Source organism: Dendropsophus ebraccatus, chromosome 5 (genome assembly GCF_027789765.1).
Source record: "Dendropsophus ebraccatus isolate aDenEbr1 chromosome 5, aDenEbr1.pat, whole genome shotgun sequence".
Lineage (NCBI taxonomy): Eukaryota > Metazoa > Chordata > Amphibia > Anura > Hylidae > Dendropsophus > Dendropsophus ebraccatus.
The window spans coordinates 133,351,420-133,378,277 of record NC_091458.1 but is presented as its reverse complement, the minus strand read 5'-3'; the positions used below and the strand labels follow the sequence as shown (position 1 = coordinate 133,378,277).

Genomic DNA, 26,858 nt, shown 5'->3' with positions numbered 1-26,858 from the left:
GACATGCTGCAAAAAATTATGGCCACCACCTGCCCCTTTTTGCCCCTTTTTTGGTATTCTTAACTCAAAAACAGAACTGCACAAGATTTACCAAATTGGTAACAGATAAAATGGCTAAATACAGAAAATCCCATGTAAAACTGCACCTGTATCTGCATGCAAAACGATATGTACTTTAAACAAAACACATATGGACTAAAAATGCCTTGATGTCCCTTAATGGGATTCTGTGTTTCTCCATGTTGTCCATTCTTCTCTAAATTTGAATACAGACTATAGAAGAAGCCTGTGTTAGGCTTTCCACATATGTGTATATGTGGATTTACATTGTGAATTTCATGTTGTTGCTTTTGAATTTGCCATAACTATAGTATTTTATAATTTGATAAGAAAAGGTATGGATCAGTAAATTGTATCAGATGAGTCAATGTTGTCTGAGCACCAAGCAGATCTACATACCATCACTCTTTCTAGGAATTTAAAGTACAGTTCTTGCGCAGGGACCAAGGCTTGAGAGGGTTAAAATGTCAGCCTGCGACTAAACTCTTAAAGCAAATGTACAATTTCAAGTCAATTTTCTTTTTCTCACTACCTGGTCGGCTCCGGCGCCGAGATCCCAGTGGTATGGTCCATTTTTTAATGGACGCTTGGCCCTTGTTTCTTTATGTGCCCACTCTATGCACTGGAGGTAGACTTGGCTCAACCAGTGTAATGATATCCCCACGGGAACTGGGCAGCATTTTGAAAAATGGACCACGCTATCAGGATCCCCGCGCCAACCAGGTAGTGAAAAAAAAATATTTGATTCAGTATTTGATATAGTAATATTTGATTGGTACACCTATCTTGAATGTTCTCCTACCATTTGGATTACTTGAAAGACTCTTCCTAACACCACTGTGAATTTCTTGATTTCAGCAGAACTGTATTGCATTGTATGTTAGAGTCCTACCACTGAGCACCATAATACAATCCAGTGTGCAGTACCATTACAGTTTCAACAATGTTGTCTGAGCACACTGTTAAAATACCAAGGGCAAAATATACGTACAGTGTCAGGTATAAAAATAAACTGTAAAATATGTAAAAAATAAAATAATAATAAAAAAAAAATGTCAGATTTTTTGCTGACAATGCAGCTAGTTCTAATAAAAAGAAGACCTCCATACAAATGCAGCACTGCTGCAATTGTTGAAAAGAACCATACTTTCTATGGTCCTGAACTGAGCGGCCAGTCCATAAGCTGGGTTGTGACGTGTCAGGGCCAAAGATCCTGGAGCCTGGCGGAGGTCCCGAGGCAGGTCCTGATGCTCACCGTGGGCACAGGGGGAGGTAAGTTTGTACTACTAAATAAATTCCCCCCTGTCCCTGCCAGATTTTAAAATTGGTCGCACCTCTCCTTTAACCTTTTCATTGTCCACTAGATTGAAAAGTTGTATCTGACCGGATTTAGCCAGGCATGTTTTTCTCTACGTTTGGGAGTGGAATATTGACATTCACATACCTGTAAATATAATCTAAGGAGTAGTTGAAAACTAAAATCAGAGAAGTGTCATCAGACAGCACTTCAGGACACCTGCTGTACTCCTTGAAGCTTCAATCAGACTTTCTTATCAACATGGCTTATCAAGGTTGCTTCAAAAATCATATCTGGTCTTTACAGAGATGTAATCAATTTTCCCTGAATACATCATCCCATTTCTAAGTAACATCTGTAGTGGAAGCTTATAGATTTTACATCAGCATCTTTACTATATTTACGGAAGAAGAATATTCCAAATTCGGGATGGATACATTCAAGGGATATTTGGCTTTGAAGAAGGGGACTTTAAAGGGGATCTGCCACCCTGGCTGCCAGGGTGAAGTCTGCCCGACCCCCCGGTGGAGCCCCTTATACTTACCCCTTCCTCGAATTCCCGGTCCCAGGAGCAGTTATTCTCTATGGGCGTCGGACTCATCTCTGGTGAGCGCACTCACAGCTTCCGACTGGGATTTCTCGGTGGCAGGATGGGGTCCGGGACCGGGACTTTGAGGAAGGGGTAAGTCGGGCTTCCCCCCCAGGCTTTGGGCGGGCTTCCCCCCCTGGCAGCCAGGGTGACAGGCTTCCTTTAATTCCAAGAGGAAAATAATTCAGATTTTGAAAACTCTCGTCCAACTATGTCTAAATCCAACGACGGTAGTGACCATGATTGGTAAGTGGGAACCACTTTTAGGTCCTATAAATTTGGCGATGCACTAAAATAATATGGTTATAACTATGTATTTTGTACAGATAACCCAGGGTTTGACAAAGCAGCGTTCAGCCGCGAAACTGCGGTCACCCGACTCCTTCCTTCCCCGATCCTCACATGTCCAATAAAGCCTGATGATTATACCCAGTTGGGGAGTGCCATCTTCCTTCTTCGTATTTGTATTGTTTGGATACTTTTGTTCATGACTGAGCACCACCAGGTTTTATTTTGTTGATGGTCTGCTGGTACATTTATCGTGAGTGAGATTGAAGAAGTGCCATCTACTTGCTTTCTATGTGTTGTTGGACTATGTATTTTGTCAACACGAATTAACACTGAAATGATAGTTATTGGTTACCAGATAATGGAATATGCACTTTGATGGCCATCTTATCATATAAAATATTGACAAATATATTTTTAAAGCAAAAAATATCTCTGAACCACCTTAGAAGAGTATGTCTGTAGAAAGCAACTCATGGAAGAAAAAACAAGTCTTTAAACATGCTTGGTTCTGGAGAAAGTTGCTGAACCACCTAGTATAGAATCCATATCCAGGCAGATTGACAGTTGTCGGTAGAGAATGCTAATTAATTATCGATCACTTACTATCTGAATCAGTCTATTCTTCAGCCTGTCAATAAGTCACCAAAAATACCCAAAAAATGATTGTTCAGACAAATTTGTTGCATACTCATACTGTTAGATTGTGCAAAGTAGAATAAAATATACAATGTATCAATACACAGGGCTGTTTTGTAACATTTAAAGAGAAGTCAGGCCGTTTTGAAAATCGGCAGCCAGAAGGGGGGAGTTTGATGACAAGTTTGAACTTACCTCTACCCGTGCCCACGGTGAGTGGCAAGACCAGCCTCAGGACCCACGCTGGAAGGTATTTTCCCCCGAGTTGGGATGATGTTATGACTTGGGGGAAAATGCCCGTCCCGGCTGATGGATTGGCCGCTCAGCCAATCCGTGACTGGAGCGGCGTTGATCACTGGCTGAGTGAACGGTCCATCAGCTGCGTTGTGACGTATTAGCACTGGAGATCCCAGAGGCTGGTCCCGCTGCTCACTGCAGGCTTGGGGACAGGTAAGTTTGTACTTGTTATCAAATTCTCCCCTGCCCTTGCTGGCTGTCGATTTCTAAAACTTCTCCTTTAACTACTGTGATGCCAACGCAGTCCAGAGAAATCGGCCAAGAGGAAACCTGTGCAAGGGTGAAACGGATGTTGCCCTCATTTTTCGTGAACTGTGAGGTTGAAATAAAGACATTTCAAGGTTACTGCTTTGAGTTGTCTGCAAGTGTGGACTGCAGCTGTCACCTGGCAGTAACAATTGCAGCAACAATTTACCCTTTGCGAACATTCTAGAGTAATGATATTTCACTTGTGATTCTGTATTCTTACTGTGGTTTTACCATGCAAGGCAGAAAAAGGTATTGAAACTTAAAGGGGTACTCCAGTTAGAAAGAGTTAACCCTGATTAGTTTATACCTATAGTCTAAGCTTGTTTGTAATAGGCTTCCTTTTTATGAATTGGACTATTTGTCTATATCACATGCTGACCCCCTGAAGCTACTGAAAATCCTCACTGCCTGGTCCACTCTGTCTCCACTCCTTTGTCCTCCCCCTCCCTTCTGAGACAGAGGACATGTGATCTCTGTCTCTTCTGCGGGCCAGACAAGCTGTAACACGTCTTCTGTAACCGACTCTCACCTATCAGTGATCACTTGGCCAAAGCAGAATCAGGACAAGCCAGTGGTGTGTGGATACAGGTCATATAACACAGAGCCAGGAAAGAATATGCAGTGAGTGGACTTCTTCTGGCGCATGATCTCTTGATCGATTGCAATCTGAACAATCAGACCACGACTGATCAAAACTTTTGACATGTTAAAAGTTTTTTCTAAAGACAGGTACTCTATAGAGCTCCCGGTAGGCGGCTTAACCTTGGATTCTACAGTCACACCAGCAATTAGTCCTAATGGGAAGATAAACATTCTACATGTCGTCTGGACAATAAGGTTACTACAGCCACACATAGCGGAAATGCTGCAGACTTTCCACAGCTGAACATATGCAACATTTCATTACAAATATTCAGAGTTCAAATTGTACAGATGTCATTGTGAATTTTCAGTGCGGATATGTAAATAATGATAAAAAGTAGATTTATTTAACCCCCTGAAGTTGCAGATTTTACTGTGTGTATGTGTTTTCACAACAACATTTGCAATACTCTGGGTTTATTGTGGCTAGAGATAAGCAAATCTACAGTAGGAATGAATCCAGTCTTCGGAAACTTCTCCCAGTTTCCCAGGACCGGATCCATCTTTTTCCAGCACCCGGGGAGGAGCCGCGGGGACCAACTCCATAGCCTGATGAGCAGAATCCTGATTGGAACAAAGTGCTTCGCTTATCTCTAATTGTGGATTTAGATTTTTTTTAAATCAATAGAAAAAATCCTCAATACAGTGGTGCCTTGGATTACGAGCATAATTCGTTCCGGGACCGTGCTTGTAATCCAAATCCACTCTTAAACCAAATCAAATTTTCCGATAAGAAATCACAGAAATGCAGTCAATTGGTTCCACACTCCAAAAATAATGATTTATTATTCTGAACAACATGTAAAATTAATGAAACAAACATTCAGAAACAGCAGAATATGTGATATTATAGGTTACTGTACAGTAATGGAGAGGATGGGAAACACAAGGGCGGACAGAGACTGCAGGGAGTATGAAGGAATGAACAGGGCAGATGTGTGGGCACAGTATAGTAGCGCTCTCTGTCCGGGGAGAGAGGGGTTACAGCAATGGAGAGATTACCTCCACAGTCCTGTCCCCTGATGCAAGCCCCAGCCTGAGGTGGATCTGGTATGTTTTGGAAGGTGAGGAAGACCTTCTGGGTCAGAGAACAGGGCTGTAGACCCCGCTATGCAGACCATGCCCCTCCTCCATGCGCGCTCCCACAGTACAGGGAGCTCTTAAACCAAAGCAATGCTCTTAAACCAAGTCATAATTTTGAAAAACTGTGAGCTCTTATATCAAAACGCTCTTAAACCAAGTTACTCTTAAACCAAGGTACCACTGTATATCCATAGAGTATACAACACCAACATTGACATGCTGTGCACTGGAAATCTGCTCAGAAGGTCAATTTCCACAGAGCTTTTGCAAATTTTCTCACAGTCTTTCCTGATTCTTGTGCCGTTCAGTAGGGAGAGTGAAATGAGCAGGGACAGCATCTGTATGAGTTAGGCAGCAATATTCAAAGTGGTAGTTAGTCAGTGTAGGGAGGGAGAGCTGACCGAGTAGGGTTTAGAACGTTGTGAAATTGTCAGTGTAGGGAGGGAGAGCTGACCGAGTAGGGCTTAGAAGGTTGTGAAATTGTCAGTGTAGGGAGGGTGACAGAATGAAAGATTCATTTCTTAACCCTGTAGTGACCAGGCGTCCTCTGTGAAAAGAACTTAAGAACCCAACAGTCCTCTTTAGGGCTAATTTATATATATATTTTTATAAATGAATCTTTCTGTCTGGCTCTGCGTGTGCCAGTGATTGCCAGTATATAAGCATAGGCGAATAAAAGATACGGACATCGTAATTGCTCCACTATTACGTACTTTATGCTTTGCACCTGATAATCTGTACGCATTTGCGTAACTCTAGACCAAAACGTACGCTTCTACTGTACATTCATTATTTGTTGTTGAATTTTCGATGAACACAAACTGATCTTTTTTTTTTTTTTTTTACGTTCGTGTTTGGGACCCAAACTGAACATCGGAATGTTCGCTCATCACTACTAAAGACAATGGTGGCATACTGGCATATCATCAGGATAGCCACCAATGTACCCATGGCAGGGGTTTAACACTGCAACACCGGCTTCTAGGGGGAAACATGTCTCTCAGCTGAGTTTGAAGGATAAAGACATAAGCCCTGAACTGCGATCAGTCTGCACAGCAGTCTTATATCACGTCTTTTTCTTATATCACAAGATCTAATTTTGTAAGTTCTGGTAAAACAGCAAAATCATGAATCAGCATAATATAAGGTCTTAACAAAGGGAATCTGCAGAAACTTGAAGACGGTGGGTAAAATGTCGTAATATACATACTGTATGTCATTACCTTCTGGATCCTTCTTATCAACCTTCCTTTAATGGCACTAATCTCAAGAAGGGTCTCAATTTAAGGGACTTGCTATATGGCGAGGGCTATAATGAAGGAGTATATGAAACCAAGGGTTTCATCTGGCTGTCAGAGTTAATGGGACAAACCCTTTGCATGTTTTCCCTTGTGGTCTGATGCAAGGAGTCTATGTCCACCTGCCTGCATGCACTTTTCTACTCTACAGACTCCAGTGCACAGACTTCTGGCCTCTTCTGATCCACTGACGGGAAATTAGGAAAGGGAGGAGGGAGAGGCCAGATGAACTGTTCCAGGCTCGCATGTCAGCACTCCATGGGTTAACAGTTTATTCCATTCCCCGAGCCAGGGGAATAGAGATGAAAGCTTGCTGTTCATTCAGAACTGGTAACAGAGCCCCTTGTGCACCCATCTTACACTAAGAGGCCTCCGGATGAGACGCAGCAGGCACCGCAGTTATTCCGATGTCGGTGGGGACTCCGAGAGAAATCCTGACGTTGTGATTTGTGGGACCAGGAACAAGTGACCTATTTTGCATTAAGCAAATTATAAACAGTAAGTTGTAAGAGAGGACTACAAGTTCTGCTGGAGAAAAAAGCCAAGCCGACACAGTGTGAAAAGGAGGGGAAAAGACAGCAATACTTTGATGGATGAATTATTGAAGGGAGTTTCTGGAATCTCCATTTCAATGTAATAAATATTTCATAGAAATATTGCCTCCCATGCGTCTGGATATATAAAGCCAACTTAGTTGTATCCCTTAAAAGGCAAAGCCTGGTGCCATCCTGTCACTGCCAGCCTCCCCCTTTAAAGGCCTGGACAGCCCCAACATAGGCAGAATAACACAGGATGCGTCTAAAGGTCCAGTAATGTCATATAGAGCTACAGTATGTAACAAAATGTGGAAAAAATACACACCATACAACCATATATAATAAACGCAGTGTAATACTATGGAGGGCATTCATTATCAGGCTAAAATGTCGTTTTATGGGCCCGATGCAAGTACTTATATCCGCAAAAGCTGGTTTTGTGAATACTTTATTTTCATTGGATCCCTCTGCGCCACCTGTGCCAGAAGGGCGGGGAGGGGGCAGGACGGGGGGCGCAGCTTCATGCAGAGGGGACATGGCCTCTGCACACGCCGCATTTTACATTTTTCCGCTGGAAAAATGTAATTGAAACCTACACCAGCTCTGAGCTCTAAGCATTAATTTGGCCGATTAGCACTCCGTGTAACAGAAACAACGATCAGCCGGTGACAACGATCATCGGGTGATCATTGTTTTTGGTTTGGACCTAAAATCGTTGAGCATGTGACTGCGCATTGCTATGTGTAATAGCAATGCACAGCCAATGGCTGATGATTTCCTAAACATCCGACACCTTACCTCTCCCCGCTTCCAGTCTTCTCTCCTGTGCTCCGCAGCTTCCTGGTCCTGGCGGCTGCAACATCTGAGCGGCCTGTCAGCTGACAAGACGCTCAGATGCTGCTGCCGCTGGGACCGGGGAGCTGCGGAGCACAGGAGAGAAGACCAGGTGTCTGGTGTTTGGCTAAGGGTTGCATGGACATAGATAACAATGTCCATGCAGCCCTTACTGCCTGATTATCGGGCCGTCCAATAGGTCCAGTAAACAAGCGTCAATCTAGCAGATCGGCGCTCGTTTACCAAAATGATCCTTCGGGTCCTATTAGACAAAGTAATTTCTAATGATTAACCGGTAATGATAAACGATCGCAAACGAGATTGTTTGTCATTAACCTGAAATCATTAACCATGTTACACAGAACGATAGTTGTTATGCTGCGTTTACACGGAGCGATAATTCGCCCGATCGTACAATGAACGATTTTGAAGTAACGATTTTTTTTTATAACGATCAGCGCTTAGATGGAACGATATATCGTACAGAAAAATTGTTTTGCAATCGCTTAAGCCGCCTATCTTGCACATAGGTAAAATCAGTGAACGACTGTTTACACGGAACGATCAGGCAAATTTTTTGCGAACGACGATTTAAGAACATGTTGTAAGATCAAAATGAACGATTTCTCGCTCGTCGTTTGATCATTTGCTGCGTTTACACGTACGATTATCGTTCGAATTCGATTGTTATCGTGCAAATTTAAACCATACTCGTTACGTGTAAACGCAGCGAACGATCAATCATTACGGGGGGCGCGGACTCAGAGTCCACGCGATTTATCATTTTTTCAGCGCAAAGATACGCCGAAAACCTACTCCACCTTTCAGGTGGCGTAGGTTTTCGGCTGTGCGCACCGACGCGCACAGGATTTATGTAGAGGCAGTCCGCCTCTACATAAATCTCCGTAGCGCCGGAGATGCGGGGACCTCTCTGCCTGTCAATCATCTCCTCTGAGCGCGCTGACAGGCAGAGCGCAGTGACTAGATACGAGCGGGGAGCCGCCCACCATGACTACTTCCCCGCTCGTATCTAGTCACGAGCCGGGGAATAAAAGTCATTTTCTCCGTTATAAAGCACCCGCTCCAGGTGCTTTATACAATGCTCAAGGGAACCATATCAGCTCAAACGGGCTGATTGGTTCCCTTCAATTTAGCTTGCATGCCAGGAAAAGCCCCTGTTAGGTATGTTAAATGGAGGCTGGGACGCCCGCCATGCACTGATGTCTGTCAACCATAAACGTCTATTTGGTGACAGATATTCTATGGATGGCAGATTCCACTATATGGCATCGGTCACAGGCTGCTGCCATCCACAGGCCATTATAACATCCATTCATTAGATACATCATGTAACACAGTGCTTCTCAAATCCAGTCCTCAGGCCTCACCAACAGGTCATGTTTTGAGGATTTCCCATACAAAGAACACCAGTGATAATACCTGTATATAGTATAATTATATCACCTGTGACATACTAAGGAAATCCTTAAAACATGACCTGTTGGTGAGGCCTGAGGACTGGAATTGAGAAGCACTGATGTAACGCATACGTTAAACAGGCACCTGTGGCAGAACATATACTTTTTTTTCTCTTTACAGGATCCCACATAAGGAATATCCTATAAAATTTCATTTTGAATAAGAAACAAACTGTGGCAAAATGTAAAACTATAGGCCACACATCTCTCAGAGCAAAAAGGAGATAGCAAAGGGAAACTGACAGCACAGATATGCTTATATCCGTGCTGTCAGTTTCCAGATTACACTAGCAGTGCATACTTACCATATGTTGTGTGATCCGACATCCCGTTCTCTGAGGGAAGAGCCGGAGGGAAGGATGCTGGATCCCACATCAGCGTACTGGGTAAGTAGGCACTACATGTGTGATCTGAAAACAGATATATACGTGCAGTGATACAATGATCGTTCATGCGGCCTGCCCACTCAGTTTATTGTTCCGTCTAAAGGTTCTGCAAACCATGTAGGGCCACGTCAGGTCATAAGAAGTGCTGTTCTTACATGATTCAGAGGATGTGCAAGTATTAATGTTCAGTCATTGCCAACACAGAAATGGGAGCTAGATAAAGGGAATTCCTATTATAACAATTCTTCATCTTGTTTAATATTAAAAGTACTGTACAGCCTGTGTAAAAGGCTAATAACTTACCACAAGCCACTCTGAAGAGAGTCAGATAAGAGCTCAGGCCATCACCATTTGTACTGCACTTTCCACTATAATATGGCAAGGTTTATCCTCACATGGTGATGAAGACCAGGCCTAAGAAGTTGAATGGGTTGCTCTAGTCTAAACCTTCATCATTGAGCATGATCAACTCAAACATAGAGAAGAAATCTTTCCAGTAGGGATGTATAATTCTTAAGGGAGACGTCCCACAAAAGTGAAAAAAATGCGTCTCCGCACAGATAGATCAGGGTGACTATTGCTTACGGTAGGTAGGGAGTGGTTATTGGAGGGTCAGATAGGCACCCCAGGATTTTGGGCTAATGGTAAGTTGGTCTACGGGGGGACTTCACAGTACCTTAAGTTGTTGTAAGAGGTCGGTGATATAGTTGATAATTATTTTTCGTATTGGGGTGGGAATGGGGTAAAGTAAATAATTGTGAAGTGTTTTTGGTTTTTACTGGGTGTTTTGACTTTTGTAAAATAAATAAAAAATTTTATAATTTTTTTAAAAAAAGGATATGAATCAGACCACAATACAAATTTGCATATACTTAAAAAAAAAAAAAAAGGTGATTAAATAAAGCTAAAAACTACGCGATGGCTTTGATTGACCCTTCTGTCAGGTGACCTGTAACATGATAAAGGGGTTGTCCTGACCGAGAAAAGGACATGATTTCTTCACTTTGAAATAAAAGGGACAGAATGCCTGAATTGTTGGTTTGTTCTTAAACTGTCAGACAAGCACATGGGCTAAGGAAATTAGTCATCACAAGTCGTTGCCAATACTTGGTAATTAAGAGAATTTTTCAGTGCACAAAAATCAGAGAAGTCAACAGGTCCTGCACCATGATCCTAAAAAAGTACTTTGCGAATGTTTTGGACATATAATGCTGATCCTACAGCTGTGTCATTTGTTTCATTCCAGCTAATTTCCATCCATACATTTTGAACTATTTAATTAAGGGCAGCTGTGTCATAATATTACAGTCTGGCCCCCAGGTCTCTGCTTGCTTTCCTGTGTAGCCCTGTATGTAGGACTTCCCTGTATGTAAATTCCCAGAGTACATCAGCATCTATCAATTACTCATGTCAGCCATCAGCCGTGCATTGCTATTACACATAGCGATGCGCAGTTGGTGCCCGATGATTTTAGGTTCCAACCTAACACAACGATCAGCCGACGATTGTCGCCATCGGCTAATCGTTGTCTCTATTACATGGAGTGACAGTCAGCCAAATCGGCCTGATTCAGCCGGTCATCGCTCCGTGTAATAGGGCCTTTAAGTGGCATTCAACTTCTGCAGCCGTAGGTAACTAAACGCCAAGCATTCGGGTTTCGGAGAACGTTGTCGAACCCAACCAGTTTGACAGGTCCGCTAAGTACCCAGTGCAGTAGCGGCCTGTATATCTTAATTTTCTTATACTATACATATATTATATGAAAATATTTGACTAAACAGCATGCTGTTTTGTCTTGGATGGCATGAAGAAGGACATTTTATGGCCACAACTGTGCTATATGCCTAGCTTGTAAAAAAAATGTTTTTATAAGGATTGAATAAAAGTAGTGTTTTACAATAACCTTGAACTTTGCTGCAACTTGTTTCTCAGACTATGCACAGTGTGGGCCCATAACTTGAGAAACACCTCCTGCTAGTATCAGACTACTAAAGGCCCTATTACACAAAGCAATTATGGGCCGGATTTGTTTGATTATCGGCCATTACGGACAACAATCGCTTCATGTAAAAAAGGCGACAATCAACCGACATGCAAGATGTTGGCTAGACAAAGGACTAGGATAGCAACGATCCGCTGCGGACGCTCCGTGTAATAGGATCGGTGGCAGCAGACCGCCAATACCTCCTAAAGATTGTCCGGAGAGCCCCTCCCACAGCTCCCCTCGCCCCCCCCCCCCCCCCGGAACGAGAAGCTAGCGAACGCTGACCGGATGACAGGATGATGCTCGCTTGTTCCCGCTCATCGGCCCGTGTAATAGGGCGGCACAAGGTAGCCATTTTTCCTAAATACAGAAGGAATAAGGAGTTTGAGGAACCCTGGCAGAAAGATAAGTTTCTTTATGGAGATCCAGAGTGTCACTTTAAGTCTTCAATGGTTATAGTATGTTTTTAGCTGCTGATGTCTATAGACATGGCAGACTAGCGATCTTCGATAATCAGGGTGTGCATCCAAACCATGGAACAAAGCAAAGCAAAAGCTTTTAACTTTTAAAAGCTAGAATATAGTTGGTCTCAGATCCTTATTCTTGTACAAACTGTATTCACAGTTCCACCTTCTTGTTGCCGCTTGCACACTCATTTATAGCAAACACCACAGAGTATACTTATTCATAGTCAGAGAGGAAACTGCTTGTACCATTTCCTGCTCAATGCTAGGAGAAGAAAAGTAACAAAAGTTCTCTTGTACACGAAGGTGATGCTCGTTGTTGTTATTCTCCATTGACAATGACAGAATTGGCCGAGTATAAGAAGGTTGCAAGGTCCCCGCTTTCAATGACTGATAACTCCCCGAGCCATACATGACCCATCATACCAATATTGTAATTTTTGAGCCATGCTCTTCTAATAATGAGGATGAGGAGAAATAAACCAGTTTTCATGTAGCCCAAAACCCAGAAAAGTCTGTTGCTGCAGTAAACTTTTCCAGTGACACCATGACTGTTTACCGAAGCAATTATGTGATTAGGGTCTGGACCAATCAGGTCCTGATAACGTCACCTGGACTAAGTGTTGGTATTCCTTTGGGGAGGTGGACGGGGAGTGGAACCATACTTGTCGGCTCCTACAGCACTCATCCATATTTATAACAACCCTCTGCAGTGATGTCACCTTTTGTCAGCGCTCACTACAGAGGGCGTTGCAGGTGCACTGCAGGAGCTGGTGAGGGGGCAGATCAGTGCACTAACAGCTATAGTACCACCCGAAATACACTATCAATGGCGTAGCAGACCTTCTAAATAAAGTAATGGTGGCACTCTGAGTCCCCTGCCCTATTAGAACCTATCAGCAGGTTAGAGTCGTCTAAGTTTGTTGCGTGCTTGGCCAATACTCCATTCACTCACTATGCGACTTGTGAGCATAGCTCAGTACAGCGCTCTGGAGCTAAAGACTGGAGTTGCTGATTCGGAAAACACTACTATGGCATATTGGTTGGAAGTCAATCACCAGGTGAACCCCTGATAATACGTGTGGTGTCTCTCTAGCAGGAAGCCTTTCAGCCATGTTCCTTATTCACAGATGAGCTGAAGGTGAGCTGGCTGTCAGTCATCCTGGCGGAGGCGGGCGGTCTGAGGACAGAACGGCGGCCAGAGAGTGAAACAGTGCCACATACTCGCCCCTGCAACGCTGTCAGCACGAAATAAAGATAATTTTTTACCTACTTATGCAATGTTCATGGAAACTAGCAGCAGGGATTTATCCATGTGTTTTTTTTATTTGATGTCAAAGTACCCTTTAAAGGGGTTTTCCCAGGATATAAAAAGATCAGGAGGAATAAATACATTTACTAATATAAATTAGTTTGGAACAATTCCCGGGGTCTTCTATTTCACTGCCCCTCCAGTAATCCCCTACAGTCCTGTCCCTCATGCAGGGCACGGCTGTGTGCTTCAGTCTTCTATTTAAATGGATTGTGTCATTAACCCCTTATGGGCACAGACAGTTTCTGCCTTAAGGCTCGGCCCTTTTATTTTATATTTCACACGTCTCACTTTATGTGGCAATGCCCTTGTGGCGCTTTAAGTAACCCATGTGATTCTAAGGGGGTTAAAGAAAGAGCTCACAAAGTGAACCCCCTTTGTACAGCGCTGTTCCCGGCCGCCAGTAGGCGGTGTCACTCAATGGACTGGACTTTTTAGCATGGAAACATAAGAGATTTTAATCGATAAATTACAAGTGGCTGGGTTCACACTGTGTTTTTGCAGTCTGTTTAACGTATCTATTCTTAAATGGTTAATTGGTCAACCACGTTTTTCTGTACGCGTAAAAAGGGAGGGGGGAAAGGCACCAGTTTTGATCTGTTTTTTTTTTTTTTTTTTATGGAAGTCAATGGAAAACAGATCCAAATGGATTGCACACAATTACATCCGTTTTTCACCCCCTTCTTTCCCAAAAACGTTTATGTTAAATGGACTGCGAAAACATAACGTGAACCCAGCCTTATACAGAATCTTTTCCCATAAAGATATATAGCAATTCACTTAGCTCCTTCTGCTCTATGGTGATAGTATAGGTAGCATTTTCATGGTGACGGGTACCCTTTAACCCCTTCACGTCAGCAATACATAGATATCCATTCCTACTGCACATACCCTGTAGGAATGTTTATCTACCCTCCTCACTGTAAGGGGCTGTAGACGTGAGCGGGACCGTTGCAGTGAGAGCAGTCCCGCACACACATACTCAGGTGTGTCTCCTGTCACTGAGTGATCGGGACACCCTCAGCCATGCTATATTATATATTATATATATAAATAAATATATATATATATATATGTATATATACATATATATATGATAAAAAATAGAGATCATGGCGCAAAAATTACACCCCAACCAGCCCTGTAGGTGGAAAAATAAAAGCGCTATGGCTCTCAGAAGATGGGGAGGAACATTGCATTAATCTGACCCGGACATCCGTGCATTAATGGGCTTTGTCTTAGTCTTGGTGTTCAGTGGTGCAGATCAGTTCCCAGCCATGAGACTGCAGGGAACCGATCTGTTCTTCAGGTGGCCCAGGACCTCTGTGTTGTGTCCCGGGCTGCCTGATTGTTTTAGCCTGTCTGCAGCAGTGCCTACTTCAGCAATCATGTTATTGCTTGTAGGAGTCCCCAAGAGGGACTACAAATTACTGTAAAAAAATGTATATAAAAAAGACCAATCTCTGATAAAATTTAAACCACCCCCTTTTCCTATTTATTACATTAAAAAAAATAGTGATAATTAATATATTTGCTATCGACGTGTGCGGAATTGTCCGAACCATTAAATTATCACATTCCTAATCTCCCACGGTAAACGTTGTGAGGGAAAAAACACTCAAAAATGCTAAATTACTGATTTTTGGTCACATCACATCCCGAACATTTAGAATAAAATGTTATCAAAATTTTGCATACATGTAACTGAGGTACCAATAAAAAGTACAGATCATGGCACAAAAAATGAGGGTCAAATAGCCCCATAGACCAAAAAATAAAATTTTAAACACATTTATTAATTTTTAAAAAGCAGTAAAATAAAATTAAAGTTATATAAATTGGGTATCGTAATTTTACATAAATAACATGTCAGTTTTACAACAGGGTGAAAGGTGCAAACCGAATTACAACTTATGCAGCATATTTTAAGTTTTAAGAAAAATTAAGTATAAAATTTGTAAAGTACAATTGGTGTCGCACAAAATAAGAGCTCATATGAGTCTGTAAGTGAAAAAATACAACAAACCAAAAAATGCAAATAGCAAGTAAGAGATCGTGGGGGTCTGACCTCTATATCCCCCACTCCTTTATTAGGAATACAACCACAGGTACAGCATGTGACCTGCAGCTCTATAGATTCCTATGGAACTGCCAGAAAGAACCGAGTGTTATACTCGTCTCTTTCTCTGGCGGCTCCATTCATTCTCTATGGAGCCGCAGGAGAAAGGCGAGTACAGCAGCCTAAAATAAGTACGGTATGCCTAACACAATATGAAAAGCTTCACCCCTCGTGCACGCACAGAAATCTAATCATGAGTAGAATCTTCAACACTACACCACAGTTCTTGAAATCTGGAGAGTTCTCTACAGTAGAGTCTAGTCTAACCCGGCTGTGCACCTGTGTATATGTGTAGCAACATTTCCAGTAGCAACACTTAAGTGCTCAAAGGTATCTAGAGACTTTTATTCAATAAAACAGCTGAAAGAGCAAATACACTACTATGCCCCATTGGCCTGCAGCATCATGTTCATCATCCCCACAGGTACTACAACTATTGCAGCCAGTGATTATATATTATTCCCATAATAATAATGTATAACAATAACAGAAATGTGTGTATGCTCATAACAAATTATACTGTCATCACCAGAATAACCTTTTAAGTACTATTTATGTAAAAACAAAGAAGCAAACATAGAAGAGATATGTTGTCCGTCTGTGCATAGAAGTATCAGAACACTTGCATAATTTTCTATTGCTGGTATAGGGCTGTTCAATGATGAGACTAGGAATAGTGCTGAACTATGCCAGACACAACTCATGTACTAGGGTGGCAGTTTTTATGGGGGAAACAGCACAACTTTTTATCTAATGTCATGCAACTTCTTTAAGGCGACTGTATCACAAGATTAAATTTTTACTGATTAGATAGAATCAGATACTGAAACATCTTCTCTTTTTCTAATTTGCTTCTGTTTTCTGAATTTTCTATTTTTTTATAAAACTTTTTGGACACTTTTAACAGTATTTTGCGATATGCTCTGCATGTCTGATTTACAAAGGCACAATATGCTTGTATGGGAGTTTCTAGGCATGCTCTGTGACCTGTGCAGAGATCGTTCCATGGTAGGGGAAGCTGAGAGCTTCAGCTATTGGGGAAGATGTGGTATCCATATGCTGATGGCACCTTTTACTGTACTCCTGTCAGTGACATTAAGCAAGGTGTTGCAGGAAGCTGGTCTTTAAAGAACAGAACATGTTAGCTTATTATTAGGCTTAGTGGGCAGAGTGAGAACTACTAAATTTATGGATTATTTAAAAAAAAATGATAATTAAATTTAAAAAAAAATTGCCAAAAATTCTTTAAAGATATGTTTAGCATAAATAGTTGCATGTCCAATTTACAAAGGCACAATATGCTTGTATGGGAGTTTCTAGCCATGCTTTGAGACCTGTGCAGAGATCATTTTATGGTGGTGGAAGCTGAGATCTTCAGCTATTGGGGAAGATGTTGTATCCATATACTGATGTCACCTGTGTTTACTGTACTCCTGTCTGTGACAATAAGAAAGGCTTTGCAGGAGGCTAGCATATTAGCTTATTATTAGGCTTAGTGGCCAGAGTGGGAACTGCTAAATTTAAGGATTATTTCCTAAAATTGATAATAAAATTAGAAAAACAAATTGCCAAAAATTCTTTAAAGATATGCTTAACATAAAGAGTTGATTTAAGCTATAGATCGTATTCAGATGACCCATTCTCTTTAAGGTTTGAGCTACCTTTGCACAAATCACTGTCACAATGTATTGCCATGCCTCATTTAGCAGGCATGTTTCTTGAAAGTCTGCAGCTTATTACCAATGTCTCTGAGGTTGTGTTCACACTGCAATTTTGCAATACATATTTTTTTTCCGTCTGTTTTATGCAAAACAGTCAACCCTGTTTTTGTGTACGCTAAAAAAAAGCATTTTGATTTTTTTATGTATTTTTTTAATAATGGATCTCAATAGAAAAATGAATCAAGACAGATGAACACAAATGCACCTGTTTTTTCATCCGTTTTTCATCCTTTTTTTTGCATATAAACGGATGAAAATACGAACAGCAAAAACGCAGTGTGAACTCAGCCTAACACTAACACCTGTTCTAAAGTAAGCACAAGCTCAGATCTGTTATACATGCACTAAGGTTTTTAAACAAAAAAAATTTCTCTTTAGACATTGATTAATACATCTCGCTCACGCATCCCGGTACATCTCCGCATGGGGGAAAAAGACTCAGGGAGCGTTCACACCTACAGGATCCGCAGCAGATCTGCAGCAGATCCGGAGCAGATTTGATGGTGCAGATTTGATGCTGTGTTCAGTTATTTAAATGAAATCTGCTGCGGTTCTGCTGCAGATCTGCTGCGGATCTGCAGCAGAAAATCAACTGCGGATCCGGTAAGTGTGAACGAACCCTCAAGAAGTAACTTAGCTGTGTCAATACACACAGTGCATGCTTACTATGTCTGATCACGTATGGTGCTGCTCTTGTTCTAGCACATGGAGACTTCCTTAATAATTTAAAGGGACAGTAATCCTAAAATGTAACACTTTCTTAATAATTTAAAGGGACAGTAATCCTTAAATGTAAGCTACGTAATACAAAAATGCTAATAAATACGCTTCCTTTTATGATACAAGCAAGAGTTATATTACCTCCTTACAAGATAAAACACTTCACTATATATTTTCACACGTGTACAAAGTAATTAGCTACTAAAAGGGACATTCCCATGGGTACAATCATTTGTAAATTCAAGCTATTTCCTCAAATGAAGGCATACATTTGCATCCATGCCTAGAGCTTGATTGGCAATGCTTCAGTAAAAACGGATGGCACAACATACATCTGTATGTTGTCTGTTTAAAGAGATTCCACAGTGGAGCCTCTGTTCTGCAAAAATGAACCGTATAAGTGCAGGTCCTACTTTTTTTTGCATGTACAAAGAACTGACTGCTGGAACCACACATTGGTTAAAAAAACAAATGAATATTTAAAAATTGATCTTGAATAAAGTCATTGGGTAACTCCTACAGTACGTACAAATAGCTCTGCCATTGTACTGTAAGTAATGAGGGACATAGGGAATCTAAAGGGCGCAGGGATTCCTGGGAATTGCATAGTTTAAACAAGTGTTAGTGTAATGTGCTGGCTATTGATTGCTTTATTTGTGTGTCACATGTGGGGGGTGGCTACCTCCTCCATAGCCGCCAACTCCACCCAGCTCCTGTAGGTGTGTTATATAGAGTTCAGTTGATCCTTTATGCCCAGATATAGACTTATAGTCCAAGAAAGGCAATTGCTAGTAAAGGTTCCAACTCTCTGAGTTGTCGCCTACTCACTCCTCACACATAAGGGGGGGGGGGGGTATCTAGATAAATACCTCTACTACATCTCTTTTCCAGTTGTGCAATATTTACCAACAATTTCTGAAGAAGCTGCCTCTTCAGCCCTGGATCGCTGCTCTGGGACCCCCGACACTGCACGTGTCCCGACCCAGCTGATGGACTGGCCAATCAGGGACACTGTTCCTGTCACTGATTGGCTGAGCGGTGAGTCCATCAGCCAGGACAGGCATTTTCCTTTGAGTCGTGACGTCATCACAACTCGGGGAAAATGCCTTCCGACAGGGGTCCTGTGGCTGGTCCCGTCACTCACCGCGGGCAAAGGGAGAGGTAAGTTAGGACTGGTTAATACATTCCCCCCTGCCCTTGTCGGCTGTCCATTTTTAAAAATGCAAAAGAGAGCCTCATTTAAGGAAGAAGTCAGTTACAAATGTTTTATTAAAGTAATGTATTGCCCCCCAAAAGTTATACAAATCACCAATATACACATATTACAGGAAATGCTTATAAAGTGCTTTTTCCCTGCACTTACTACTGCATCAGGGCTTCACTTCCTGGATAAAATGGTGATGTCACGACCCAACTCCCAGAGCTGTGCGGGCTGTGGCTGCTGGAGAGGATGATGGCAGAGGGACACTGGGCACTGGAGGGACACTGAGCATCCCTCTGCCATCATCCTCTCCAGCAGCCACAGCCCGCACAGCTCTGGGAGTTGGGTCGTGACATCACCATTTTATCCAGGAAGTGACATCACCATTTTATGCAGGAAGTGAAGGCTTGATGCAGTAGTAAGTGCAGGGAAAAAAGCACTTTATAAGCATTTCCCGTAATAAGTGTACATTGGTGATTTGTATAACTTTTGGGGGGCAATACAATACGTTAATAAAAAGGTTTGCCGGACTTCTCCTTTAAGAGTCTCAAAACACAGGACTAGGCAGATATCCATCCGGGAAGGGCCCAGCCAAGGGTTGGCTCCTGTAGAGAAGACACCAAAACCACAAAAAATAGCTGGACTTCTCCTTTAATAAATGGTACTTTGAATACAGCAGTCTATTCCTCACGCCACAGATACAGACCACACACTCAAAGGCAGATAATAAAGCCCCCCTAGGTTTTCATAATACTTAGTTCTTAGGTTAACCCCTTCCACCCTCCACATGTCTTGAGATACTGACTTGTTTAATGCACTTGTTCCAGTATTTATACTACATGAAACTTTTCAATATTCAGTATTTGTGGTTATTTTATCATAATAACGGAGACTCTGTACATAACCTTCTTCTCTCTCCCAGCCCCTTATCCCTGGCTGACACGCTTGTTATTGGAAGAGAAGGGGGCACAGATGTTACGTCCTGGGCCTCAGTGCACCAGATTTGGAGAATAGGTATTGTGCACTTGTACAAGAGGAAGTGAAAGTGTCTGCACTGATGCGTAGCACAGCTGTCCTGCTCTTCTGTATGTGCCAATAATGTTCTATCATTGTGCAAGAGGGACAGATAGAACCAGAAGGAAAGACGCCAACAATACAGCGATATTCAGCACTATGTATAAGGGCTGATGTCTGGTGTATAATGTTATGGCTAACACTGTCTGCGACAAAACCCTATGTAATCCCGTACGAGTACATGTGCATGAATGTGCGGACTTCAATCTGAGCCATAATTTACACAAGGCAACATGGAGGGATGTAAAGATAAAGTGCAGATCTCCGCATTATTTATTTCCATAATGTGTAAAGTTTTTTACAGGGGCGCAACTAAAAAGGGCTGGGCCCCATAGCAAACTTTTGATTGGACCCCCTCCTCCTCCTCCCATCCCTCTGTAAGTGATCCCCCTGTATGTTAGCCCTCTGCCCAGTAGTAACATGTTACGCATCTCCCCTAGTATCACCCCCCCCCCCCTGAGTATATAGTGCCCCATGGTAGACATCTCCCCTAGTGTCCCCCATGGTAGACATCTCCCCTAGTGTCCCCCATGGTAGACATCTCCCCTAGTGTCCCCCATGGTAAGCATCTTCCCTAGTGTCCCCCATGGTAAGCATCTCCCCTAGTGTCCCCAATGGTAAGCATCTCCCCTAGTGTCCCCAATGGTAGACATCTCCCCCAGTATTCACCATGATTGGCATCTCCCCTAGTATTCCACATTGTAGACATCTCCCCTAGTGTCCCCAATGGTAGACATCTCCCCCAGTATTCACCATGATTGGCATCTCCCCTAGTATTCCACATTGTAGACATCTCCCCTAGTAATCCCCATGGTAGACATCTCCCCTAGTGTCCCCCATGGTAGAAATCTCGCCTAGTGTCCCCCATGGTAAGCATCTCCCCTAGTGTCCCCAATGGTAGACATCTCCCCTAGTGTCCCCCATGGTAGAAATCTCGCCTAGTGTCCCCCATGGTAAGCATCTCCCCTAGTGTCCCCAATGGTAGACATCTCCCCTAGTATTCCCCATTGTAGACATCTCCCTTAGTGTCCCCGATGGTAGACATCTCCCCTAGTGTCCTCCATGGTAGATATATCCCCTAGTGTCCCCAATGGTAAGCATCTCCCCTAATGTCCCCAATGGTAGACATCTCCCCTAGTATTCCCCATTGTAGACATCTCCCCTAGTGTACCCCATTATAGAGATCTCCCCTAGTGTCCCTCGTGGTAGACATCCCCCCTAGTGTCCCTCGTGGTAGACATCTCCTCTAGTGTCCCTTGTGGTAGAAATCTCCCCTAGTGTCCCTCGTGGTAGGCATCTCACCTCATATCCCCACCTCAGTACATAGTGTCCCGCATCTCCCTTGCTAGTATGATGACAAATCAAGAGGCCCAATGTATTGCATAGTGACCGCTATGGCTGCTATGTTGGTAGTTACACCTCTGTTTTTGTAGCATAAACCTTCTCCCCACAATATACATATTAGAGCACATAGCTATAGGCCACAGCAGAGAGCCCCTCGCTGTGGAGGACCAGAGACTTGGATGGACACCCATCACACGGTAGCTTAATGGTTAGCATTGGGGTTATTATGGTTATTATTGGAGTTTGCACTTCTTCTATGTGTTTGTCTAGCTTTCCTCTGGGTTGTTTTCACTCTCCAAAAAAATAATAAGTTGCATGAATTATTATGAAATAGGAAAATGACATTGAGGATCCGAGTGAGGACAAGAACTGGTGTGGTTACCATCTTTGTACCACACTGAGGAATATGTTGGTGCTATAAGAAATAATGGCTGCCATGTAATGCTTTTCTGCTGGAGGGAAAGTGGATTTTTTTAATCAAAATGGGACCAGCCCATAGGTTGCCAAAGTAACGTAAGACTAAAGGAGTGGAGGGATAACTTAATATCCGCTAATATGGAATATAACACATACTGTATAGAACACGTCTAGGGCACAGGACCCTTTGGAAAGCTTTGAAAATGGCTACTGATAAAACAAAGTGATGTGGAGACTGCGTTTTGATATCCTCTCTCCTGCTGCTGCTTCTGAGGTTCTTCTAGTACAGCAGTATTCCTCCAGGTGGATGAGTCTCTATGGTCACTTCTTGTCACTTCTGATGCCACAATACTATAATAACCTCAGGAACCTCCGCCAATACAAAGAGTTAAGGCACTTAGTAGTTCTTTGTAGTTCTTCTACCTAGCTTTACATTAGGCCTGGCAATGTGTAGACAATGCATGGTGTGTTACAATAGCAGAGTCAGTCATTAGTTGGGATAAGTGTTGTGACCCTTCCACTTCCACGTCTACTTTTTTTGTCCCAGAAACAGCACCACCTGTGCCCACGGGTTAAGTCTGGTATTGCATCTAGTCCCCTTCCATGTAGAGGTGGATAGGCTGCAATACCATACACAACCCATGGACAACCCTGGCTCTGTTTTTAGGGGGGAAGCAGACCAGACTGTGGTCATCTTTACACCCCTATTACAGGGTTATTTCCACAGAGAAAACATGTGGCCTGAGAGGTTATTCAGCTGATGTCCCCGAGCTCCGCTGCTGGCACCTCCAGCTAACACTCTGATGGTGAAAGCCGCAGCCAGCAATGCATTTATGTAGTATTACAGAGCAGCTGTTTAGATAAATGGCCGTCCCTGTAATACGGGGGGGGGGGGGCGCACGGGTCCATGAAACAGGAGACACCCTGACAGATCTGCTCGGTTCTGGCTCCTAAAGGGGAAGGGGGGTCTCAGGCTGGAGACCACTCTCTGCGCTGTCCATATGCTTAATGGAGGGGATGGACAGGGGGGATCTTCATGGCAATGCATACCCTGTACATGAATTGAATAAACCTCTGTTTACTTTTTTCATGACATTGGAGTGCTGCAGCAATATTTTTTACCTATCTATCTATCTATTATGTATCCATCTCCTATCTATCTATCTATCTATCTATCTATCTATCTATCTATCTATCTCCTATCTATCTATCTATCTATCTCCTATCTATCTATCTATCTATCTATCTATCTATTATCTATCTATCTATCTATCTCCTATCTATCTATCTATGAATCTATCTATCTATCTATCTCCTATCTATCTATCTATCTATCTATCTCCTATCTATCTATCTATCTATCTATCTCCTATCTATCTATCTATCTCCTATCTATCTATCTATCTATCTGTCTATCTATCATCTATCTGTCTATCTCCTATCTATCTATCTATCTATCTATCTCCTATCTATCTCCTATCTATCTATCTATCATCTATCTATCTATCTATCTATCTATCATCTATCTATCTCCTATCTATCTATCTATCTATCTATCTATCTATCTATCTATCTATCTCCTATCTATCTCCTATCTATCTATCTCCTATCTATCTATCTATCTATCTCCTATCTATCTATCTATCTATCTATCTCCTATCTATCTATCTATCTATCTATCTATCTATCTATCGATCGATCTATCTCCTATCTATCTATCTATCTATCTATCTCCTATCTATCTCCTATCTATCTATCTATCTATCTATCTATCTATCTCCTATCTATCTATCTATCTATCTATCTATCTATCTATCTATATCTATCTATCTCCTATCTATAATCCATCTATACACAGACTCGGGGCACACTCTCTATGTTACAGTCACCCCTGGCAGACAAGCACTATACACTACAATACTTTGCATAACAAGAATAATAAGATGCCTTCTTGGTTGCTATGGTGATACTTAAAGGGACTGCAGGTGACAACCGTGTCTCCTCACTCTATTGCTCTCTGTTAGCAGCCCGTTCAGACTAGCGGCTTCCCCATCTGCCCCCATGTAACTGCACTCACCTCTGTGGCTTTGTACAGCATGGCTATAGACTACAGTGCAGAGTGCGGTACTGCTGCGTTATCACCCGCCCTGCTGCCAGTGTGAACACGGTGCTAGTGTCGGGGTACTCACATGAAGACGTGGTAGATGAAGGCCCATCCCCGGGGCCGCTCCAGCACGTTGTACAGATAGTTCTGCAGGCGGCGGTAGCGCTTGTGAGACGCCGAGCTCCGCGGGGGTCCCGGGAGCGGGGTGCCCAGCAGTCCCAGGCGCTGGGGGCTGCCGCTCTCAGTCTGCACGGCCGTGAGGGCCACGAACTCCATCTCCTGTCCGGCGATAGGGGCCAGTGTGAGTGAGGGCACCCGGCCATTGTCGCTCTGGGGCTGGGCCCCCACTGCCATGCTCCCTGAGGGGCACAAGGGCTCAGCTCATCACCGGGCTCCGGGCGGAGGTGGCGGCTGCCGGGACTTCAGCGGGGACGGAGCTGCCGGGAAAGTTTCGCTTCCATTGCAGAGAAAAGTTTCCTATGTTGTCCCCAGTGCGAGGTGTCGGCTCTCTACATGCCAGGCTCTCCGCTCTATGTTCCCGCTGTCCCGAGTGCCTGCTCTCTATAGCAGCCTCCCCATGGCTGAGCCCACCCCCTCTTATTACACTCCCAGCCCCCCGCTACCGTGCCCGAGGTTACCTGCCCGCCGCCGGGCACTGACAGCCCTCACACACCGACCTGCTGGGTCACATTGCTGCCTGTCATTGTAACGAGTCATGGAGGAGGATGGAGAGCAAGCTGCCCGGTGCCCACAGCCCGGCTTCCCTCACTTATTGAGGGAGAGGAGTGTGCCAGCTGCCCACGCCGACTCCTCTCTGCCTGCCAGCTCTGTGGGCAGCTGTCGGCGGCTATTGATGGCTTAGGAAGCAGAGCTGGAGAGCTTGGCTTAGTGCTGGAGACAAGGCTGTCAGGACTGTGACCTGTAGTGGGATCAGGGTCACTGACACCTTATAGATCAGCTTCTAGGGCTCCTCATCCAATAACAGGCAAATCTTATGCTGCCTTTACACCAGAGATTTAGCTGGCAGATTTTTGAAGCCAAAGCCAAGAACAGACTAGAAACAGAGAACAGGTCATAAAGGACAGATTGAGATTTCTCATCTTCTCAAATATATTCCTGGCTTTGGCTTCAAAAATCTGTCAGATAAATCTCTCTGTGTAAACGCACCATTAGGGTCCTATTACACGGAGCGATTTTTAACGATCGCAAACAAGATTGTTTATCGTTAACCTAAAATCGTTCACCATATTACACAGAAAGATGGTAGTTCGTTACTATGATCGTTTGCTCCTTCTGATCCCAGCAAAACAATGGGCAAGGTGCAATTACACTGAACGATTGGTGAACAAATGCGGAACTGGAGCGAAGGAATGTGGAATTACAGCGAACAATTAATGAATGATTTACGATCATTTTAAGGCCCTATTCCACGGAACGATCATCGTCCGTATTCAAGTGAGTGAGTGAGTCAATGATCAGCTGACATTGTTCATGTCGGCTGATTGTTGAAGTCGTTTGTCTTTCAACATGTTGAAAGACAAACGACTTATATAGCAGCCATCTGCTGCCGTCGCTCTATGGAATAGGGGCAGCGGCAGAAGACCACCAATATAACCTATGGGCTGCCCATACGATCAGCGATCATCCGGGCAGCCCCCCCCCCCACAGCTTCCCCCGGCCCTCTCCGGACTCATCTGCTCGCTGCTGCCGCGTGTGATAGCGTTCAGATCTAGATCAACGACAGTGACGTAGCTACCATAGAGGCAGGGTAGGCAGTTGCTATGGGGCCCATGCAGGAGGGGGGCCCAGGGGAGAAGGTAAGAGCATGTGTCCTTCTGCATAACCCCTTATGTTCTGCAGTGTGTAAGTTACCCAATATTTACTTACCTGCTGCAATACAAAAACGGGTTAACAAGCAGAAGACAGAGATCTCTGCTTCACTGCACTGATAACCTCTGACTTCTGGCAATCAAGTAGGAAAGGAAAATGTGCAGAGCTCCATGTAGAAGTCAGGGGTTATCAGTGCACCAGCAGTAAAGCATATACTATATATATATATATATATATATATATATATATATATATATATATATGCAGTGCTTTGTGTTGTACGTAGGAGAGGGGGGCCCTGTGAATCCTAGCTATGCCCCTGATCAACGACATACGAACGATTTTTCGATCATTGTCTGCAATTACACAGAACGATTATCGTTTAAATTCAAACAATATAACGATTGTTTTGCACGATAATCGTCCCGTGTAATAGGGCCGTTATTTCCCACTGTCATAGGGCTCGAGGGACCTCTCCTCAGCACCATTGTTTACTCAGGTTTGGGACCTCTCGGCTTGACCAGCCTTCCCAGACTATGATGAGCCCCCTCCCTGAGAAACCATGGGCCCTGGCATCTACCCAGGGTCTGATGCCAATCCTGATCATATCCAGAATATCCTCGCTCTGATGCCATGACACAGACCAGACATCACTCTGACAGCCCAGTCCTACTAATGTCATATAATAGAATCATTTCCCTATCACCAAAACAAGCACTGGGTCCTGAAGATGGAAGTAGTTACCGCTATACTGAGCAGGTTATATGCCGAGGACAAGAGGAGGATGGGCTACAGAAAGTTCACTTTTTCTCAAATTAGGTATCTGCGCTCCCCATAGGGAATTAACCATTTTAAAACGTAAAAAAACAGGAGAAACCCACACATCCCACAA

At 43.3% G+C, this 26,858-nt stretch overlaps 1 protein-coding gene across 5 annotated transcripts in view; it reads right to left on the bottom strand.

Moving 5' to 3' along the window:
- Positions 1-24,682, bottom strand: part of KCNQ4 (potassium voltage-gated channel subfamily Q member 4) — a 133,709-nt gene extending 109,027 nt beyond the window's left edge. For all 5 annotated transcript variants that reach the window (XM_069971310.1, XM_069971311.1, XM_069971312.1 and 2 more), the window contains exon 1: positions 24,222-24,682. In XM_069971310.1, coding sequence (XP_069827411.1) covers positions 24,222-24,490 — 269 coding nt within the window. In that variant the 5' untranslated portion in view covers positions 24,491-24,682. The remainder of the gene's footprint in view (positions 1-24,221) is intronic.
- Positions 24,683-26,858: the final 2,176 nt, after the last annotated feature.